Source organism: Anthonomus grandis, chromosome 3, assembly GCF_022605725.1.
Source record: "Anthonomus grandis grandis chromosome 3, icAntGran1.3, whole genome shotgun sequence".
In the NCBI taxonomy this organism is placed as follows: Eukaryota; Metazoa; Arthropoda; class Insecta; order Coleoptera; family Curculionidae; genus Anthonomus; species Anthonomus grandis.
Window position 1 is genome coordinate 15,895,214 of NC_065548.1, and position 21,733 is coordinate 15,916,946.

At 30.4% G+C, this 21,733-nt stretch overlaps 2 protein-coding genes across 8 annotated transcripts in view; one reads left to right on the plus strand and one right to left on the minus strand.

Moving 5' to 3' along the window:
- The window catches only part of LOC126734613 (serine/threonine-protein kinase GM11705), a 96,126-nt gene that overhangs the window by 16,154 nt on the left and 58,239 nt on the right, over window positions 1-21,733 (plus strand). Inside the window, exon 13 of one of the 2 annotated variants that reach the window (XM_050438308.1) lies at window positions 31-2,629. The exons of the other annotated variant lie outside the window; for it this stretch is intronic. The gene's annotated coding sequence lies outside the window, so the exon portion shown is untranslated. Of the gene's footprint in view, window positions 1-30; window positions 2,630-21,733 lie in introns of those variants that run through there. 2 annotated transcript variants of the gene reach the window in all.
- Window positions 9,117-21,733, minus strand: part of LOC126734610 (uncharacterized) — a 171,129-nt gene continuing 158,512 nt past the window's right edge. For all 6 annotated transcript variants that reach the window (XM_050438307.1, XM_050438303.1, XM_050438302.1 and 3 more), the window contains 3 exons: window positions 20,764-20,998; window positions 20,501-20,705; window positions 9,117-14,965 (listed from right to left, as the gene is read on the minus strand). In XM_050438307.1, the coding sequence (XP_050294264.1) occupies window positions 14,828-14,965; window positions 20,501-20,705; window positions 20,764-20,998 (578 nt within the window). In that variant the 3' untranslated portion in view covers window positions 9,117-14,827. The remainder of the gene's footprint in view (window positions 14,966-20,500; window positions 20,706-20,763; window positions 20,999-21,733) is intronic.

The window sequence follows — 21,733 nt, forward strand, 5'->3', positions numbered from 1 at the left end:
ATCGACATTCTTAGATGTTAATATTTTCAGCGAATAGTGGCTTGAAACCAGTGATCTTAGTGTATAGAAATCTGCCACCTCTAGAGAAAAATCCGCCCAAAAGCTTGCTTGAACACATTCTTTCATAGAAGGAGTGTGTAACATAAAATGTTTGGCGTATTTAATCGGTAGTAGAGAAAAAAAATTCTTAGGGGCTGGTAACAGTCGTTATCACTCAATATCACTATGTAGGCTGTTAAAATGGGCACTAAACTTCCAACTAATCAAAATAAATGAATACTAACTTAATGATGTTTTTGTAAGATGCACACGAAAAAAGATGTTTTTATTTTCACATAAATGATATATACATCTGGCCTTAAATAGTAATAAAATCTCTAATAGAAAAAGGAAAAGTGAAAAAGGATAGTCGCAACGAATATATAATAAACTATCTTGAATAAATGTGGCCAAATGTGTATACTTTTAATGCAATTATTTTTTTTGGAAACATGTTATGTTACTTTGACATTCAAGTTTAAGCGTTAGTTCTAGACTGGGTTCCAATCTTAAAATGACATATTGTCCTCTAAAATGCTTCTCAAATATTGCAAACTATACACATCCGCAATACGAAATGTTCGTTTTTTTTTTTTAAATGTGTGTTATTTTAAGCTTTACTGGGCTTCACTGTACATGCTTGTATTTAAAATTTATTTGCAAAAATTAAACTGTGGCATTTTTCTACAATAACGTGATCAGCGCTCAACGTAAGTCAGCTAATCTTTTTTTAAGGATAGAGCTAAAAAAGTTATTTTATACTGGGTCTTATTAAAATGGTTTAAAGAACTATTAAGAAAATTCAGAAGTTTTAATATTTCGCAAATATTCTACAATGTTCATAAGATAATATAATAGTGAAGCTATACTTAAAATTTAAAGTCAATCTACTGAGAGTTAAAGCCGCCAGAGCTATAGTGCAAAGTAATTTTTGGCATACTTTTAATTTGCACCCTATATCAATATAGATTAAAAAATGAGAAAAAAGAATGCCCTTAATATGCATACTATCCATATAGGATGCACACTAGCCATAATAGCGATAATAGGAATTTTTAAATAATGAAAAGTCGCGAAAATTTATTTGATGAAGTTTGAGGTTACCTCTTTTATCACACAATTAAACTGAATCTAAATATTATAATTTTCCACCATTTTAAGGACCTATTTGACTATCAGTAATAAAAATAATTCTCTGAAACATGTGATCTTTCAGTTTAATTTTTGCATTATTATCTGTTCAATCAAAGTCTCTCTATAGCTTTTTTGTTTCTGTCCGTCTTTTGCGGTTGACAGTCTTTGGTGTGTAACCTGTTAGATTGTATTGTGGCTTTTTTTACGGTGTTTGAGTGATAATACTTATTAGTTGAACAAATTTAAGTAGCACTGTCATTATTTGCATTTAATTTACTACTTCTGTCCAAGTATCGTAACAAAATATTGTTAAAACATATCAACAGCTATTTTGTTATCGTTTAAAATTCAATAAAATTAAGGACAAAATTTTCATAAAAAAAGGAACTGAGTAAGCGCATTTTACTAACCCATTATTTTATTTATAATATTTCTGTGATTTTTATTTTGTTGTACTAATTTCGATCAGTAAGTTCATTTTTCAAATACACCAACGTTAACTTACCTAATGCAACCTATTTATAGATTTAAGTTTCATTGCTTACATATAGTTTGCTTCTAGGTTATTATATGTTACATTGCCATTTTCACATAACTATTTTGTACATTATTGGCACTTTAAAAACTAATATACTTGGTAAAATATAATAAAAAAAAAAGTAAGTAGGAATATTTAGTTTCAGAGTGCCAAATTCAGTTTTATTGTTTATATAATTGTTTCAGCATTAATTTTAAGTTTAGCTTGAAAAGACTCGTATTAGCATTTATATTGTAAAACATTTTAATCAATTCAATTTCTACATACGAAAAGAATAGGCATAAGAGTCAGTTAATATTTTCATGTGTAGCGAATCATTGAAGATACATCGGGTTGTATTTATGGAGAGAATTCCAGGAAGTGTATTAATTAACCTTATATTAAAAATTATCTTATATTTGATATCAAGATAATGATTATCGAATTTTTTCCTTTTCAATGTAATTTATCAGTTTATTTAAATTCCATTTGACTCCCTTTTATAATTTAAATTTTTTTGGGAGTAAAGAGCATCGAAAGAAAATATATATTGATCTCCCTTGATATCAGATATTAAGCGTCTTTTGGAGAAAAAAATAGGATGGATTTTTTTGGGATACTCTGTATAAGCTTTTATATATGATATACAGAGATTTAATTTACTAAATTATGGACAATACGTGTTAAAAAAAAACCTCCAATATCTTTTTTAATGTCTATAGACAAAGTAACAAAAATTTTATAGAAAACAAACTAATAAAGAAGAGTTTTGTGTAAAACCAAAAGTCGATTGTAGTAAGTGTGAGTGTTGCGAATGAATGTGCTATTATTTATTGTTGTGTGACGAAGGAATTTGTATAAAAACCAATGTAATTGATCTTTATTTCTTAAGTTTTTTTTATATTGTTGCTATTAGAATGTAAATAAATTTAAAAAATATTAATTTTGTTTTACTTAAGTTTTCCCTACCTATATTGATGTTATAATGACTTAGAAACTAAATATTTAGTAATATTCATAATATCCGCAGGACATTATAGGTGACAATTCTCACATTAAATATACTTAATTTATATCAGAAATAACAATAAAATAATACTTTTAAATCAATATTAATTAAAATTTATTTCCGAAATAAAAACTACAATTTTTAAAGGCCCTGAAAATATTGTTGGTAGTGGTGCTATGTTATTGTAGTATTTTGTACAATTTATTTTACCTATTATTGGTTTCATTTTTAAAAAGTTTTTGATTGACCTTAGATAATTATTTTATATAATTATCGGTGGCCGCTCCATCAAACATCCGAGTAATCTATTTTTTGCGTTCGGTTCTATGGATGAATGAGTCAGAGAGAAGTCGAAAATCTTTGGTCTACACATCTAAAGACCATAAAAATATCTCTAAAGTAGGTAAAGTAAAAAGGGTCTAAACTAAAGAATTTAAATTCGAAAATAATTTGGAGAAGCAACAGATCTATTAAAGATATCAATCTGCTTTCGAACTCGATTTACGTAGCTGTGGCTTGGAGCAAATATTTTTATATACGCAATATTGATGAGAAAATAGAGTACTTTAGTTTTATTATACTTGAACTTTTTAATTTGCACGCTCCAATAAAACAACATAAAAAACGCAAAAATTACAAGAATTATGCTCCGTGGATGACGGAAAATATTAAACTTATGCAGCAATTAAGGAATAAAGCACTAAAAACATTTAAGCAAACAAAACTTTCAGAACATCTTAATATTTACGAATTGTATAAACAATTAAAAACTATACTATAGCTGCGATTAAAATAGAAAGAAAGTATACTTACGTACAAAAATCATCGTACAAAGAAAAATGACAGGAGCTACGCAGATTACAACTCATAAAATCAAGAAATAAAAAAATTTTCTATTAGACCTAATAATATGAATGATTTTTTTATGCAATCTTTAAAAAATAATAACACTCCATCGACTGAATTTTTTCATTTTTATCATAATAACATTATACAAAATATAAACAATTTTGTCTTTAATTTGTTGTTATCATCGAAGTTGAAATATCGCAAATATTGAGACAAATAAAATCCAAAGCTACTGGTGCTGACTTCCTTAATATGCATATGATCCAGTTTGGCAGTCCTTTTATTAGACTTATCACTCCTATTTTCCAGTTGCGTTAAAGCCAGCTGGATGAAAGTAAAATAGCTGCTCTAGTTTTTGTTGACGTCAGTAAGACGTTTGATATGCTAAATCATAGACTTTTAATCTCGATCTTACATTACAAACCATTTGTAACTAATAGAACACAGAAAGTAGTATACAGGATGCTCCAACTGTATTTACATACCGTTTTTTTTCGCCCTGTATATGATATGAAAAAAGTTGAGATAAAAAGTGTTTGTTTGGAAATACAAATTTTGTTGACAGTATTGGTAAATGTACAGATTGTGTCAAAAACAAAGTTTTCATTGTCAAATAAGTTTTCTTAATATTACGCCCCGTATATTATACCAAATTTTTATTTAATCCTATAACAAAAATGTATACGCTATACTTCAAATATTGATGGTTTTCGAGATAAGTTAATATATGCTACCAATCTATGTAACTAACTAAAATAACTAAGATAGACCTACCTATTTAAGTAGTTATTACACCTCTTAACTTAAAGGGTAACATTGTCAGAATAATGTTTAAATAATTAATAATTAGAACGGTTACGGTATTTTCGTATTAAAATCTGTTAACTTTTTACCGCTAATGATTATGTCGACATGCTGTTGATATATTATCAGCAAAAATATCAGCAAAATTCTCGAGATGCAAGACCGTAAGAAATGAAGCGAACACAATAAATGTCCCTGCACTTGTGGCAATGAATTCACATATGAGTACATGGCATCTCAGAAGAGATGAATATACCCAGAAGTTCAGTGCGGCAAATTCTGGCTTATCACGGATACCCCCCTCTCAAAATTCACTTGGTGCAACATTACCGCCAAACGATTACAAAAGAAGATTAGAATTTATAGCCTTTGTATCAGTTAGATGATGACCCAATTTTTCTAGGAAAAATTATGCGGAGCGACGAATCACGATTTCAGATACAGAAAACCCACATTGGGTCCGAGAAATTGACTTCCCTAATATTTGTGGAATAATTGTGTGGGTTGGACTTTTTAATGGTCGAATAATTGGACTATATTTTTGATGGCACCTTGACTGGCCAAAGGTACTTAAGGTTTTTAATCGAGATCCCACCAACGCTGCTAGAAGAAGTTCGTCTAGCAGAAGGACGTAATATGTGGCTTCAACAAGACGGTGTCCACCTCATAATTCGCAGATTGTACCAAATTTCCTTGACAATAGATTTGGAAGATACTGGATCGTAAATAGAGCCTCCTGTCAGGTGGCCAGCCCGGTCACCTGACTTAACACCGCTAAGCTTTTTCTTGTGGGGATATTTAAAGGGACACGTTTACACTGAAAAGCTAAGAAATTTGGTGGATTTAAAAATCAAAATTACACGTGCTTGTGGAGCAATTCCGGAGGAAGTATAATAAGAAGATATATATAACTCTGTGAAACCGAGAACGCGCAGGAGTTTGAACATTTAATATAATTTTTTTAAAATTATTCTAGTTTTATAATCGTTTTTACCTGTTTTAATAGTAGATTGAATTGAATAAGAATTAGATAATATTATCATAATAACCAAAAACAAACCATCAATATTTGACGTATAGTGTATTATATATTTTTTATATAAAATCAAATCAAGAGTGAAAAATTGGTGAAATATACAGTGCGTTCTATTAAAAAAAACTTACTTGACAATAAAAAAAAATCGTGTGTAAATAGAATAGTTAGCCGTGAATGACTATCAATCTTCTGAAACTAGTCTGATTACTAATGATCCGCAAGGTAGCATTTTTCCCTCGCTTTATATCATTTTTCCTGTTAATTTTTCTTCATATCTATATTAAAAATTGCAAATCTTACTTTTACGCCGACGATACGCTGTTATATTTTTCTTTTTCTTTAAAAGAGGTATTTATTAAATAGTAGTTACTGTTAGTACTAGTTACTAAGCTAGCTAGAAATTGGTATGAATTCTGATTTGTCCAATTTTTTAAACATCTCCAATGATCGACGTTGATGATTTAGACCTAGTCGTGGATTCTAAACTAAGATTTACAGATCATTAAAACTTCGATTGGTCTACTCTAATCTTAAACTTATTTACGGTTACAAAAACGACTCCCTACTTGCCTAATTTTTTTGTGAATCTTTAGTAGTAAGCCATTTCAACAATTGTAAGTGTTTGCTACTCATGCCTTAATAACTATGAAGATTGATCAATACAGAGTACAAAGCGCACAAAATTCATGTATCGGACTTATTTATGACCTAAATAGAAGAACTAGAATCGCACCGTATCTTCGAAGATCTACCTGACTAAATAATAATAATCGGCACAAAATTCGTTTGTATTGTTTAGGTTTTAAAACTATAAAACATAAAATGCCTTGGTATTTGATTGCTGACAAGCAATAATGCATTTTTGTACCTAGTGATCTACACAAGCACCTAAACTAACACCACATATATACAATTAATAAGGAATCCGAGCTGTTACCATTTCTTCTTAATATGGCCTTTATTTGTTTACTTTGTGCATATACTTTTTTTGATCAACATTAGCAACAATGATAGATTTATCGGCTTAAATATCGAAGGTCTATTATTACTATTTTGCCGTTGAGCCATCTCTTCATGATTCTTTCAAGTTACAACGGTTTTACACTTACTTCCAATAGGATCATCTCTGTATACAGTCCTAGAAAATTTGTTATGGTTTCGATATATGGGCGATACCTTCATCATATGAGAAAAACAAATGATGTGAAGGATGTACTATCACAATAGCAAGGCTACTCATGCTGTACAGTACTTTCACTATGAGTCTAACCACCTTGCATCTACCAAAGTACTCATAATTAGAAAGCTATTAGAGAGCTCATTACATACTATAACGATACTGACCAAAACGACGAAGACTAAGGTTAAAGAGAAATGAGAACGATTCCGACCGGAAGAATTTACAGGACTTTTCACAATACCATATATAGAAGAGAAGATCCGGCGTATTATCAATATAACATCTGAACTGCCGTCAATGTCAAATCTGAGAACATAATTAGAGACGTATCAAAGGCCGAAGTGAAAGAAAAATAAATGAAACGAGAAATAATAATAGAGAAAGTAGTATCTTTCCATAATGACTTTTTTTTCTTAAATTTCAAGAAATCTAAAAATGATCTTTGAATTCTTTTTATACTAAAGTTTTTTTCTAATTATTGTCAATATTATCATTATATATTACTAACTGATCTTGACATCTCGCTATTACTGCAGAGTGTCCTATTGCCACTGCAGAGAAAATTATTGAAAAAGGTTTCAAATGAAAACGATGTGTGAAAGTCAACATTTTACTTGTTTACATACCAATTGGGCAATAACTATAATTTTAATGGTATATTCTACCGGAACTATATTTCTCAAACAAAATACACATCTAATGGACATCTTAATATACGAATCCATATTAAAATGCCCATACATTTATTCTTTATAAAAAAGAGGTATTATTAAAAGTTAAGACTACATTGCAATATTACAGAAAAATAAACTCTATCTAATACATTACATTATACAGTTTCAAACAAACAATTAAAACTAAATGCCATAATTAAATAAAAAGTAAGTTGAATAATCGAGAATGAAGTCTTCACAGTATACTTTATTGTAGAATCTTTGGACAATTTTTGGAAAAATTGAGTAGTTCTTCAGCAGTATCAAAGACCGAAGCTGCGAGCCTGATGATAGATAGATAACAATTGCATATCTCCATACTCACTCTATAAATCTTAATATTCCCAGTATATGGTGACGACAATCAGTGGCGAAGCGTGAACTTTTTTTTCGGGTAGACAAATAATAAAAATCGTTAATTAGAAAAAAATGTGTATTCAATATTATTCACTTTAATGAAATACAGAATGAAAGCGCATGAAATATTAACTGAAAGAGAAAAATTATGTAGTGATATAAAAAAGAAATAAATAATTACTACTAGCATAAAAAGATAGATAGATAAAAATAAATACTACTTACAAAAAAACACAACTAAAATACAATTGCCAATATCGAACAGTCGTTGATAAATAACCACTAAAAAAACCTTTTCTATACACCCAAAAATAAAAATACTAATTATTAAATTATATAGCACGCGCCCCCACCAAATGCAGACAAAACTGAAAATGTATTGCGGCCGACCAGATCAAGCGTGTCCATAAACAATAACCCTTAACAGCATAATAAAATAGCTGGTCGACTTCGATAGACAAAAGCTCGAATGTCTTCCCCGCGAGTAAATTTTGCATACGTAATAGGCTGAATGCGGCCGGACCTCTGTAGCCTTGATGCGTATTTGGTTCGATATGCTCCAAATTTCGGAAGACAAATATCAATGTGTCTTCCTGGGGCTCGTATACATTAATTGGGTGTCAGCCCTGTATTTTTATCTTAATCGGTGCGGCAGGCGGGGCGCGCCTTCGGATTAATCATGTTTAGATACTATATAATAATAGTAAGGATAGCGACTACGTTCTGTGTTATTTTTTTAAATTTTAACTCAACAATTACATGAAATAATTACGTGGTAAATTAATGACAAATAACTGGATAATTTTGGGTAGACAGTGTCTACCTTGTCTACTCGTACGCTTCGCCACTGACGACAATATCAGCTCTAAAATATGACGAAACACATTTACCATTTATATGACTTTATACCATTGCCGACATTAAGAGTACCTACTATACAAGATATTGCTTAATGGTATATCATAATCGGATTTTAAAGTTATTTAGAAGTTCATTTAAACGTAGGTCCTAAAATGTTTAGTTCTAAAGTTTTATTTTAGCGCTCGCGTTTATATGAACTTTTCGACTTTAAATCGGTTCAGGAATTCTCCCTTCAATTTCTGGCACATCAATAAATAACATCCTGAAGTGTACAGTTTGTTTTTAGTTTACACTAATAACGACTGAAAATACTTGCTAATGCCGTGTTAAATTTTTTGTAACAAGATTAAGACAAAACAAGCCTGTCAATTAGTCACTTCTACAAGCAAATTTTGTACGTTAATTTCATTTGAATATTTTTTTGCCTCGCTCCAGAGACTTGCACGAGAAAATAATTTAGATGAACAAAAAAAATATTGCAAATATTCCTTTAAAATAAATGAAATAATATAAAAGAAACTCCAGACTTTTATGAAGCAAATGTCTTATTACTTTTGTATCTCTACACATAAATAATACAATACTTAATCCGAGAAGGAAATAAAATAAAACAACGCTTATATTTTTTAGTAATTTTTTAATTGTACATTAAAAAAGATAAATAAATACGATAATAAAGTAAATGTAAGTGCTAAAAATATACAGTAAAATTAGCCTAACAGTAACCTCGTTTCAAAATGTAACTTGGATTAGGTAACCCTTTTAATTTATTTGTTTTTAACATTTATAGCCAATAAGAGTACAGTATTACACCTTAGTAATATTCAATTTTTCTAACCGCGCTGATAAGATTTTTAATTTTTTTAATAAAAATTGTTATTTTAGACATTAGTATTATTAGTTTAAATTAATATTTACCGTACTATAAGTATTACCTAAGAGATTCTGCTAGTTCCTTCTCTTAGTAAATATTACTAAAAAGCTAAAGGGGCTGCCTATACTATAATAGTTATTTTAACCAACTTCGAATAGTTAATTCAGGTACAAAATCTTTTCAAACCAGTTTATAATTCGACCCTTTCTTCACCGTAGTTCTTCAAACCAATCATAATGGCAGTTTACCCAAACCTTTCATTCTAAGGGTGAATGATTCACAATGAATTAAATAGAACTTACAAAAAATATGTATTTAATTCACTGATGATATTCACCTAACCTTGAAGTATACTTAGTCTAGCTATATATAAAGTATATTGTGCTTAAGATATTTTAAAGCATAAACGAATAAATTATCATATTTGTGATGACTGGATAACGTTAGATATTTTTATGAGCAATTAACGAACGAGTCTCAACGGCTTTAGTCAGTTTTAGTAAAAATGGTACTTACATTTTTAGCAATCGTATTAAAAACACTGTACAATTTAACTAGAAATATATATAAATGAAATAATAATAAAAATGGTAGGTAGTAAATAATATAAATAATTTCTTCTGTAAATGGAAGAAAACATTAATTAAACGCTGGTAAAATACGCTGACACAATTGGTAAATATCAAGAATAACCCCAACAACTTTACTTGGCTTAAACAAAACAAACTAAGCAAGTTTTAGAATCACAAAAAATAACCATATTGTGTATAAGTTTTTAACAAAGTAACCCGTCCCAAAAATACTTAATAGCTAATATTACTTAACATAGAACAAATTGGGTTGCATATTGTTCAAGCTTTTTTTTTTTTAAATGTGAAAATGTCTATTATAATATTTCTGTGTGCCAGAAGAAACCTTATTTGTTTATTCAGTATGAAGTTATTGTTTTAAGTACATTCTTAACCGTCTTATATTTTTTATAAATTATTTGGAACCATTTAATGGACTTAATAAGTAATCGTTGATTCTTTCCTTTTAATAAAAATCTTGTTGCACTATAGATTGTATTATCCTAATGGATACTAGTCGTTTTACATTTAATACTCCTGTCTTCTCTATCGCATTTTTATTGCTACATTTTTTTGGTGTGCAGCATATCAAAAAAGGTACATTTTTATGGTTTTTAAATGGAATGAATTAACCTTTTTATGTGAAATGAAGGCAATTAACATTTAGTATTTATCCCGAATTATTTTAAATGTTGCAAAAGTTGTTGCCAAGTAAATATCAACTGTTCCATAATAGCTATATCTTTCTCACGGCTTGATTTATTTTGATGCAAATTTAGTTTCGCTTTAGGTCGATATATACATATATGATACGAAAATGTAAAAATAATATCGGCATTATTATTAAACAATTAATATGCGGCAAAAGACCATTTAAAAAAGCAAATTTGGAAACAACTTATGGAAAATTAGAAATAATTTAGGGATGAATATTAAAAATTATTTCAGATAATGGCAAACTATAATTGAAAAATATACCTAGTATTTATTCTATTTTTTTCCTAAGAATAGAGCTATAGTAGAAAACGGGAATACTAAACGGACATTGTAGCCATATTGATGGAGCTTTTATCGTCTATTGAGGTTGAACTTGTCTTTGTTTAAAAAAATGGCAAAAAACGAGTTTAGAGCAGTGGTTAAAAATTTATAATTTGAAGGCTTAACAAACAGCAAAAGAAATTAAAATTGAGAAATTCAAGTTTAAATTGATGATAGGCGACTCACCCTATTCCCCAGACTTTTTAAACTTTTCTCTAAGACTTATTGACTTTGTATCCATCTCAATAGGAAGATATTTGATTCCGCTTTTTGTTTATTTCTATATTCAAAATCAATTTACCAATACTAGTTCATTATATTGATGGTATAATATAAATCTGTCGGAAATGTAAGCTTGTTCATCCTGCCAATTTTTAAAATCTGTTAATGGTTATAATATATCATTTAGATATGAATCGTTTGGTTCCAAATTACTTATAAAATACTCTTTGAATAAAATCAATCAAAAAAGAAAAATAAAAACAGTGACAATAAATTGTAAATAAGAACAGTTTATTATTTATAAATACTCGTTAATTCTGTATACAAAATGTGACAAACACTTTGTGATGGATTAGTACACATAATATCAATATTAATAATTAATGTAGTAACATTTATGTACGTATTTTCGAAACTTCATTAATGTTCGGTTAAGTAACAGACCGTACTTGAAAGGAACTATATTTAGCTGACTTTTTCAGTTCTTTAGACGAAAATTAAATTTTTGTCTAAAATACCGAATTCTCATAAATATAAATAAATACACAAAAATGTAATCACTCTTGGTTTTTTTCCTTATTCTCAGTTAAATTATCCCTAAAAACCTAGAGTGTGAAACATATTTAGAAAAAAAAATACGTAGGTACATGATAAAGAACCAACATCGTGAAAACATAGAACTATTATATATAAAAATATTTTGTTTTATCAATATCAATTATAATATAGTAAATGTGACAGACTAAATTGTATAACTACGGGTTACGAAACAACAAATAACCATTATTTACATTAAAAGATTAGTGGTAAGTTTTAGGACTAATTTGTAATGGAGTTGCCAGGGCTTTGAGCCAGATTGTAGGTAAGTTAAAAATGTAACGGTTGGTTAATTTGCAAACTAAGATAAATGTAACAACATGCTACGGATTTTAGTGTTACGATGCCCCATATCTCAAAATCAGATTAAAATATTTATTAATAATTTTTTTTCCAATGTTGTAACGATCCAGAGGTACACATTTTGAAAACTGTTGAAAAGTAATGAAGTTTTGATAAATTTTTCCTGTTACTGTGGAAAAAAAGTTTACTTTTAGTATTTTAAAAATATTTTTTTATATAACTAAATTGCTTTTTTACATAAAGTTCGATCTTCAGATTTTGAAGTAAAATTAGTGAAGTAATCCTGGAATAATCCATTTAATAATATAATTTTTCAATTATTATAATTTATTCATTATTGATATATGCATGTTTTTCTCTCTTGAAGTTCTGAGCCTACAAATTCAAGGTTTAAAGCACATTTAAAGACGTAAATATTTATATCTTTTGATCTATCACATTTGTAATATTGTAATAAAGTAATACTTAAAAGAATTTAAAAATTCCTTACGATAAATTACGAATTACGAATTTAAATATTCCTTAAGATATCTTTATGTTTCTAATACCCCACATTTGAATTTAGTGAATAAATAATATTTAATGAATATTAAGATAAATAAAAAAAAATATGATAATCCTCCTCAGATCTTGAAATTAAAGAGAAGCCTAATAATATAATCCTCTTTATGCACTTATAGTAATCACAGCTACGTTCGAAAATTAAAATATAAATAAACACAATTTAGACTAAATACAATTAAACCCTAAATAAAATGATTTTTTTAGAAATCGTAGAAAATTTTAATAAAATAATAGTCGTTAAATGTCTGCGTTAAAATATTTAATAACTAACTAAACAGTAATAATTGAAAAATTATATCCTATAAAAACCTAAAAATGGCTACTAACTATTTTTTTCGCATTATTAACAATTAAATAGAGTTGCAATAAAACGCTTTCTACATTTATGAACTACAATTCATTTTAATTTTTTTTATCAGGGAAATTCAGCACCGTAACTCAAAAATGCCATGCTCCTCAAATTCAAAACACCGATAATTAGTACTATCTTCAACTGTTAGATCAACTGGCTTTACAGATATTCAGATTTGAGGCCTCTGGATTTTTTGGAACGGATAAAGTTATAAATGCCTCGATAATAGGGATCAAATAAACCTGCGCTTTAGTGACTCAATTATAATAAACTCATAGAGGCGATTTGTATCATTTTTAGCTGTGTTCCGGCACGTTGATCGAAATGGCGAATTTTTCCTTTCTAATATTATATAATTTCAGTTCTTCGAAAACGTAAGAATGCTTAAAAAACTTTTCCTTGAGGAATTGAAACGGTAAGCTGAAGAACGAGCTCAAGGTCTATATATTTGAGTACCTCTTGTTGGGCCTTAGGTCACGGACCGCAAATATCAATGACAAAAGTGCGGTAGGTGTTTCTTGAGCGCCTCGCCTCTCTGAGGTTTGGCCAGCAAGATCACCGGATTTGTGCGTTTGCACTTTTTGTTGTGAGGATATTTCAAGCAAAATGTTTTCCTCACAAGCTGGAAAAACTGATGATCCGTAGAGACCCGTTAGAGAGAAAATCACCGGCATTTCGATCGATAAGTGTCAGGAGGCAACCGAAAAGTTCAGAAATCAGTGCATTGCTTCCGAAGGATATTATCTCATACAAAAAAGCAAAAAGCCTTTTCGTAAGTTATGATAATTTCTTAATAGCCCTTCAAAACTCTTTGTTATCGTATCAGTAACAGAAATTGCAATAATTTTTAATATACTTACATAGTTTGTATTAAAAAAAGTACTCTTCCTTGTGATATATTGAAGTTAACCTCTGGCTATCAAGATGACAAGAAGAGTTTAAAAAGTCAAAATGAGATTCTCTGTACCATTACGATGTTGCCAAAAGTGTATTATAATAATTCAAAGAGTCATTGTGACAGTTATTTAGTGATTTTTCTTAGTGCTCACAGATCTCCAAAACAAGATAAGGAACTTATACTAAGAAAAGTTAAAAGAAAATAATACTTGATCAAGTCGTAAAAATGAATAATGTCGATTTTCTAGTTCTATTACAATTTAACCAACCGTTACGTTAATAATTACCACTTTAAAATCACCTAAATACGAGATGCTAAAAAAAGTCGCGCATTTTAATTTTCATATTTTAAAATTAACCCGGGAAAGGGGCAAAAAGTATATCTGAAACAACCAAATAGCTTACCTTTTGCCCGGCCCAGTATATCATTTGCTATTATTAAAAAATTGTTAGTTATATGGTTAAAACATAAAAAACGAACTTAAAACCACGATTAAAATACACGACTTCTCTAAGCAAGCAAAATAACAAACGTTTATGTACGCACTCCAATAAGACACACTACCATTGAAAAAAATTCTAAGTATAAACTAGTTAACAAAAAAGTTTTAGAAAAAACAGTTAAAACATACATACGTTCAAAAAATAATAAATAATTAAGTTAGATCGATAAGACATTTCCAAGATAGAAAAAGTCTCATGGAGAATTAAATCTAAAGCGTAGCTGCCAGTGTTTCGTTTTTGCCCCCCTATAGTGGCGAGAAAACAGAGACAGAGCACCGTTTTACGAAAATAAATACAAAAACTAGAGAGAGAAATCCACGGAAGAGAAAATTTCGCTACTCAATTTACTATAAAACACTCACTATCTAGTCGGCATGGTGATGCTTTTTGCTTCCTTTTTTTACTAGGTCAATTTTTTGACAGTTTTGGCACTAGCGTACGGATGGCATCCTCCACGTTATCTAGTACAGGGACTTGGCGTCGCTCGGCTAAGTCCCGTAGGTATGCGCGCGCCCGATTGTAGTCCTTTATCGCAGTTTTTGTTAACTAAAAATAAGAGTAACATAGTAAGGTTTAATTGAAAACAAAGGAAACAAAAAAATAATTATACTCAAATAATAAGGCTAAAACAGCTTTATGGATGGATCATTTTAAAATCAACCATCATCATCATTAAGATCAAGAAGTTTTCCCAAACAAGATCCTCAGACTACTTATAAAAATTCTTTGATTTATCAGAAATAATGGCATAAGAGGTGATTAAGAAGTGAAGTAAATAACAAGAAAGACGTAAAGTGATCAAAACCATAAAAAGAATGTATTACAGATCTTTAATCACTAAAATATCCTGACTAACTTGCATTTTCTTGAAAAACAACCAACAGAACATAAAAGATTCTTTTTCGATATTTGCTTAGAAATATTTCTTACGACTAGAGTCAAAATATTATATTGAAATTAGGAATTAGAAATTGCAATCTCGGGATCAAATTCCTGAAAATTTCGGACAAAATTAAGTGTCCGAAAATCCTGGAATTCTACAGTTTAACCCGCAAAAAAAGGAATCAATAATTCATAACTGATTACCTCTCTTTTAAAATTAATAGTCGAAGTTATTAACGACAACGTCGGGCGATGGCCAAAACGTTTTTTCCACGAATGTCTCTGTCGGGAATCCGGTGAATCCCAGCAGAGCCGTGCAGCTATACATCGTATTATTATTACCAATATAGCCAATCTGAGTGGAGTGTATTTGTTTTGTTGTGCAGGTTTTAATAAATATAAATACTCATGTATTTCCCAATTTAATATGGACCTGGACCAGCAAAATAACCAATGAGGTAGAACGTAGAATAATTTTTTTCAGGGACACTTAGCTATTTAGAAAATCCGATAAACCTAAAAACTGGAATATCGCTGTTGATAGAAAACCAGTAAAAAAGTATTAGTAAGAAATAGAAAATCTTATATTACGACTAATAAAGGGAATGGAAATGATTTAAACAATGATAACAATAAAGATGATAATGTAACAATTGCTGAAATAAAGGCAACAAATGCATCTGGAAAATCAATCTTTTAAGGAAAAAAATCAAAGTGCTTTAAACCAAGTGGCGTCAGAGCTTTTAAAGAAATCCGCGTCAATGAAGAAACCTGATATTATTTCTCAGGAATAAACTTGTTGACTACTTAAAAACTATTCCAAAACGAGCGTTGTGTCTGAAATACGTTTTTCTCAGCATAGTTAATTTGTTCAAAAATTAGATCCAAATTACAAGACAATACTATTGATGAATTCAAATTTTTGCGCCATTACTTTCGGAAATAATCAATGTGCGTTTTGTCTTAGGAAGTTCTAATTTAGTAGTATCTAGTTTCTTATTACTGGATAAATGTTTTTTCTTGTCTCGTTTAGAAATAAGTTAAATTTTCATTTGCTCATTCAATTAAACTCTTCAAAAAAAAAATCTTTTATTTCGTTAAAAGATTTCGGGATTCTCGGGATTCCTTGATTTAATTAGGGATTAATTAAAATATAATATTTTGAATATTTACATACTACTGGGTGTCAACGATATTAATAGTCAAGCGATAACTGCGCAAAATAAATTTAAAGATAAGTTTGACATTCTATAATGTTTTAAGAGACTGTATTTTGACATGTCAAATCGTTTTTTAAATTCCTCAAATAAGCCTAAGTAAAAGGGGCCCACGATTTTTGAATAACTGCAATAGTTTTAGAGATTATAAAGCTTAGAAATTATCTTTTTTATTTTTCAGTAGTCGGTTATTACAAGAAAAAATTATATATTGGACTAAATAAAACAAATATTTTTTTTGTCTAAAAATATTTGATAACTCCATAAAAAATATTACTTCTGCTATAACCGGACATACATTGAAAGTCGATTTAATGCTGTTTCTTCAAAAATTGTCAGTACAAACCGGATAATATTAATATTCGGTTCATATAAATGATTTTTATTAAAAAACTCTTCTTATATGTTTCATACTTTTCAACATATTTGCCATTAAAGCAAATGAAAGCATGTGCCACTGTGGTGCGGCGATACTATGGGAATCTCCGCGTACGACGTCAAATTTTTGCTTGATTTCCTTTAATGGCAAATATTTCCAAACTAAGAGTAAATATCAAAGACGAAAAACCATCAGAGATCAGAAGAGCTGCCGGAAATAACTACAGGGAAAGTTAATAAAGAACGTTAAAACTCCTGGTGAATATGATATTGTGATCAAGTCAGTCAAGGAAGAGGGAGAGATATTACTGAAGATAATAAATAGCAACAACAACCACTACAGACTAGAATAATTAAGTTAACATATTATCATGCACAAAAAGGAAAATATTACCAACCTAAACAACTATGGACCATTTAGCTTACTGTCACACCACTACAACTTATTTACTTAAATTATTACTATACTCTATTTCAGAAGTGTATAGAGCAATCATATTTTAAACGTTAGTAGTCACTGCTACGCTGTAGTGTAATCACAATGTTATTATCCCAATATTTAAAAAATGGAGGTATTCAGTCCAACGAAAAGATGTACTAAAAATTCTCCACTATCGCTGAGTGAAAGTTATTATTTTAAATGTACATGATTGCATAAAACACGATTACCCTAGTTTTACTGTGCAAGAAATTGTTGAAAAATGTTCTCGAATGAGTGGAATTGGAAAGTCCACCATTTTCAAATTGTTGCGGGAAAGAAAAGTAGCAGGTCAAGTGGAATCTCCCAAGCAAAAGCCAGGACGACCTACAAAAGTCCTTGATGAAAATGCTAAATGTATAATTCGAAGAAAAGTTCACTCTATTTATTTTAAAAAGGAAATACCCACCCTAGACAAAATTTTAATGGAGCTTAGCCGAGATGACAGTATTCCGTTGATAAGTAGAAAGCTTTTATGGAAAACTTTAAAAAATATGGATTTTGCCTGGGAAAAGCATAACCGCAAAGCACTTTTACTGGAGAGCGACGAAATTGTTTGTTGGAGACGACAATACTTGAGAAGTATCAAGCAGTATCGCAGGGAGCAAAAGAAAGTTTTTTATCTTGATGAGACGTGGATTAACGAAGGTTATATAGTCCAAAAAATGTGGCAAGACAAAAATATAACCAGTGCTCGCCAAGCTTTCATAGAAAGCCTGTCTACGGGTATTAAAGTACCTTCGGGAAAAGGAAAAAGACTTATAATCACACATATTGGAAGCGAATAGGGATTTTTAAAAGAAGGTCTGCTAACCTTTGAGTCGACTCGCACAGGAGATTACCATGAAGACATGAACTCAGACGTTTTCGAGGACTATTTTGGTGAAATGATAAAATTTCTTCCGGCTAATTCGGTGGTGGTTATGGATAACGCAAGCTATCATTCACGGCGAATAGAGAAGACGCCAACTTCAAGTTGGAGAAAGCAAGAAATTATCGATTGGCTGACTGCAAAAGGTATTGCGTTTGAAGCAAATTTGATAAAAAAAGAACTGCTGGCAATAGCAAACTTACACAAAACTCGTTTCATGAAATACGCCGTGGAAGATATAGCCGAAAAATATAATATAACTGTACTGCGCTTACCGCCATATCATTGCGAACTAAATCCTATAGAACTGATATGGGCGCAGGTAAAAGGATTTGTAGCAAGACAAAACACGACTTTTAAAATGAAAGATGTTAAGCTACTGTTTGATCAAGCCATTACGGAAGCGACACCAGAGAATTGGCGAAAAGCAGTCCAGCATGTAATTAAGCAAGAGGACAAAATGTGGGATCTTGACAACCTCATCGATCAGACAGTCGATCCTTTAATTATAATGTCAAGAGGTGATGACAGTTCGTCAGATGACGAAGAAGACTACAATCTATTATAATTTAAAATTGTTATACACTGTTCAAAAAGTGCCAGATCCAAAAGTGACATTTTCAACTGTTTTACTCTACATATTATGTTCAATAAATTTGTGAAAAAAATATATTATTCCATTTAAACAAAAGTAACTTTCTAAAATAAAATAGCATTTAAGTACATTAATTATAAGGTAAAAAACAAGTCCCAGTTGCACGCCTTTGGCGAACCGTTTTCAATGTTTATCAGTGGGTAACAATGGGCAAAACTCATAAATTGACCCAAAACCGGGTGGCACTACCTGCAATCAACGAAAAGAAAGAATTTTACATTGAAACTAATACCCAACTAAGGTAGTGGCATAAAATATTGGTGGATCACCAGGTACCACTTTTGCATACCTAATGAGGTTTTATTGCTCTACACACTTCTGAAATAGAGTATAGGCGTCTTGAATCGAAACTTGACTCCTATCAGCCTCCAGAACATGATAAGTACAGAACTAATGACCATCTGCGGGTTATTAAAACCTTAATAGAAAAGTGCGTCTAATATAACAAACCGCTCGTGCTAGTGTTCCTGCACTAAAAAGACGACCGATAAATTTAACATACAACGTGGAGTTCGACAAGGAGACATAATCTCGCCTAAGCTGTTTACCGCGCTTCTGGGATACAAAAATATTTATCTCGGAGAGTCTACTTATAAATATCTATTGAAAAGATCTTAATCACCTCCGATTCGCCGACGATATTGTATTTATATCAGCTTGCCTAGATAAAACGAAAAAAAATGCTGTTAAAACTGACATCTGCCTCATACAAAAATTGGTCTGAAAATCAACGCAACAAAAACGGAGTTCATAACAAACCTGGTCCCTAGCCAAACCCTTCTGGTACAGGGAAAAGAGGTTTTCCAAGTGACATCCTGTAAATATCTAGGACATGAGATTAGAATCAGCAGAGATAATCCAACGTTCGAAATCGAGCGGAAAATTGGCCTAACATAAGCATCTTATGGTAAACTTAAACATATTTAACAAGTCAGAGATTCCGTTGTGTCTTAAATGCAATGCTTTTGATCAATGCATACTTTCTATCATGAAAAATGGAACAAAAAAATTATAGAATACCGACCTAAACAACAAGAAAATCAGAGACGACCACCAACCAGATGGACAGATGATGTAAAACGCAGCTCTATAAACTTGATTCATGGTGGAGGACCGGAAAAATTTGAGATTGTTGAGAGAGGCATATGACAGGCTGTTTGGTGATGATGATCTCGAAAGTGTTATAGATATATGAAAAGTTTTTTTAATAAAAATAATTTTTATTTCGTTAATATTTGACTGTGGGAAAGAAACTATACTCGACTATTTATATACCAAAAAATGGACGTAATTCATAGATTTTATTTTGTAAGTTGGGTAAATATTAATATGTCAGTAATAAATAAAGTTGAAATAAATACGAAATTTCTACCAATTTGGGGTAATATGAGCTGTCAACTGAGATAGTGGCCAATAACATAAAAATTAACCTAACTTAATCGAGTAATCCAAATTTTTAGGAATACTCATTACAGCCTCCAAATTAACTTATTTAAAAAAATATATTTAATTACAGAATTAATGCCTCAAATATTTGGATATTCCTTTTTTAATAATAAGGTCAGACAAAATCTACAAATTTATATAAAAAAATACTTACCGTTTCATTAGATACTACACAGTCATCACCGTTCAACTGTTCGATGCTCAATACAACATCCTTGCCAATACCGATATAGTGGGCTGCCAGAATCATACTGGCGAGCGACCTAGTATCGTTTGTGATAACGAACAAGGCAACCCTACACTGACTTATCTTTTGGCGCCACTTGGAAACATCTTCTGTACTACCCGAGTTCTCATCCCTACAAAAATAATATAGGTGAGAAATGCAGTTTTTATGTAAAAGAAAAAATTGTTTACCTAAGTACTGGATTATAATACCGAATTCCGTTCTTTTTAAGTAAAGGAATAGCAATATTCTCCCGCCATTTTGTGCCAGTTAATAGGCTACCACCTAGGAAAACATCATACAACGGCTCGCTATTTGTGGACGGTGGCGAGCTGAATTGCAGTTGATCAGCGGAGCAGTTCGGATGGTTTGGTGATGTCGGACATTGTGGATGTTCGTTTGTTGTGAATGTTTGAGTTGCCCACGCTGTAATTTTTTTTATTAATTATTGTACTGCAAATATTTGTCTAAAAGTATAACAGGTGATTCAGGTAAAATAGAATACTCTTATAACTTCTTTGTTCTCTATCTAGGTATGTAGCTATCTACTATCTAGGTATGTAACATAAATGTACATTATTTTCTCACATTCAGTTGTTTTCTGTCACCGAGTTAACGAGAAATTGCATTAATTTTGTACTTTAAAACGTGAAACTTTAAAATCGACCAAACTATTGTTTCCTATATAGTGCAATTAAATAAAAAATTGAAAAAAGAACTTTGAAGATTAAGGCAATTTTCCATTAAGTGAAAAAAAAAAATTGAATACGTTAAAGGATTGGCATCTTCCTAACATACCTATAACAACCAATTTATTTGTTTTACTTTAGCAAAGATATTATAGAGTGTTTCGTTTTTCCTGGACCACCCAATATCTACAAGATGGCACATAAAAACGAGAAATGTTTAAAGCAGTGACAGCCTCGAAGAAAAGATAAGTAGAGAGTTGGTTGGAGAAACGTCTCTTATTGTATAATTACTAGTTATGGATCTTGTTATCATTCCTCTCCAACTTGCCACCAAATCAATAAAAAGAGTGATGGATTCCAAACAATATTGGAATACCTTTCGCTTATAAGCACCATATAACGTTTATAAGCGAAAAACGGCATGTAACTCAATTTTTATTTTCGATACTAATCAAACTTTTTTATTAATTAA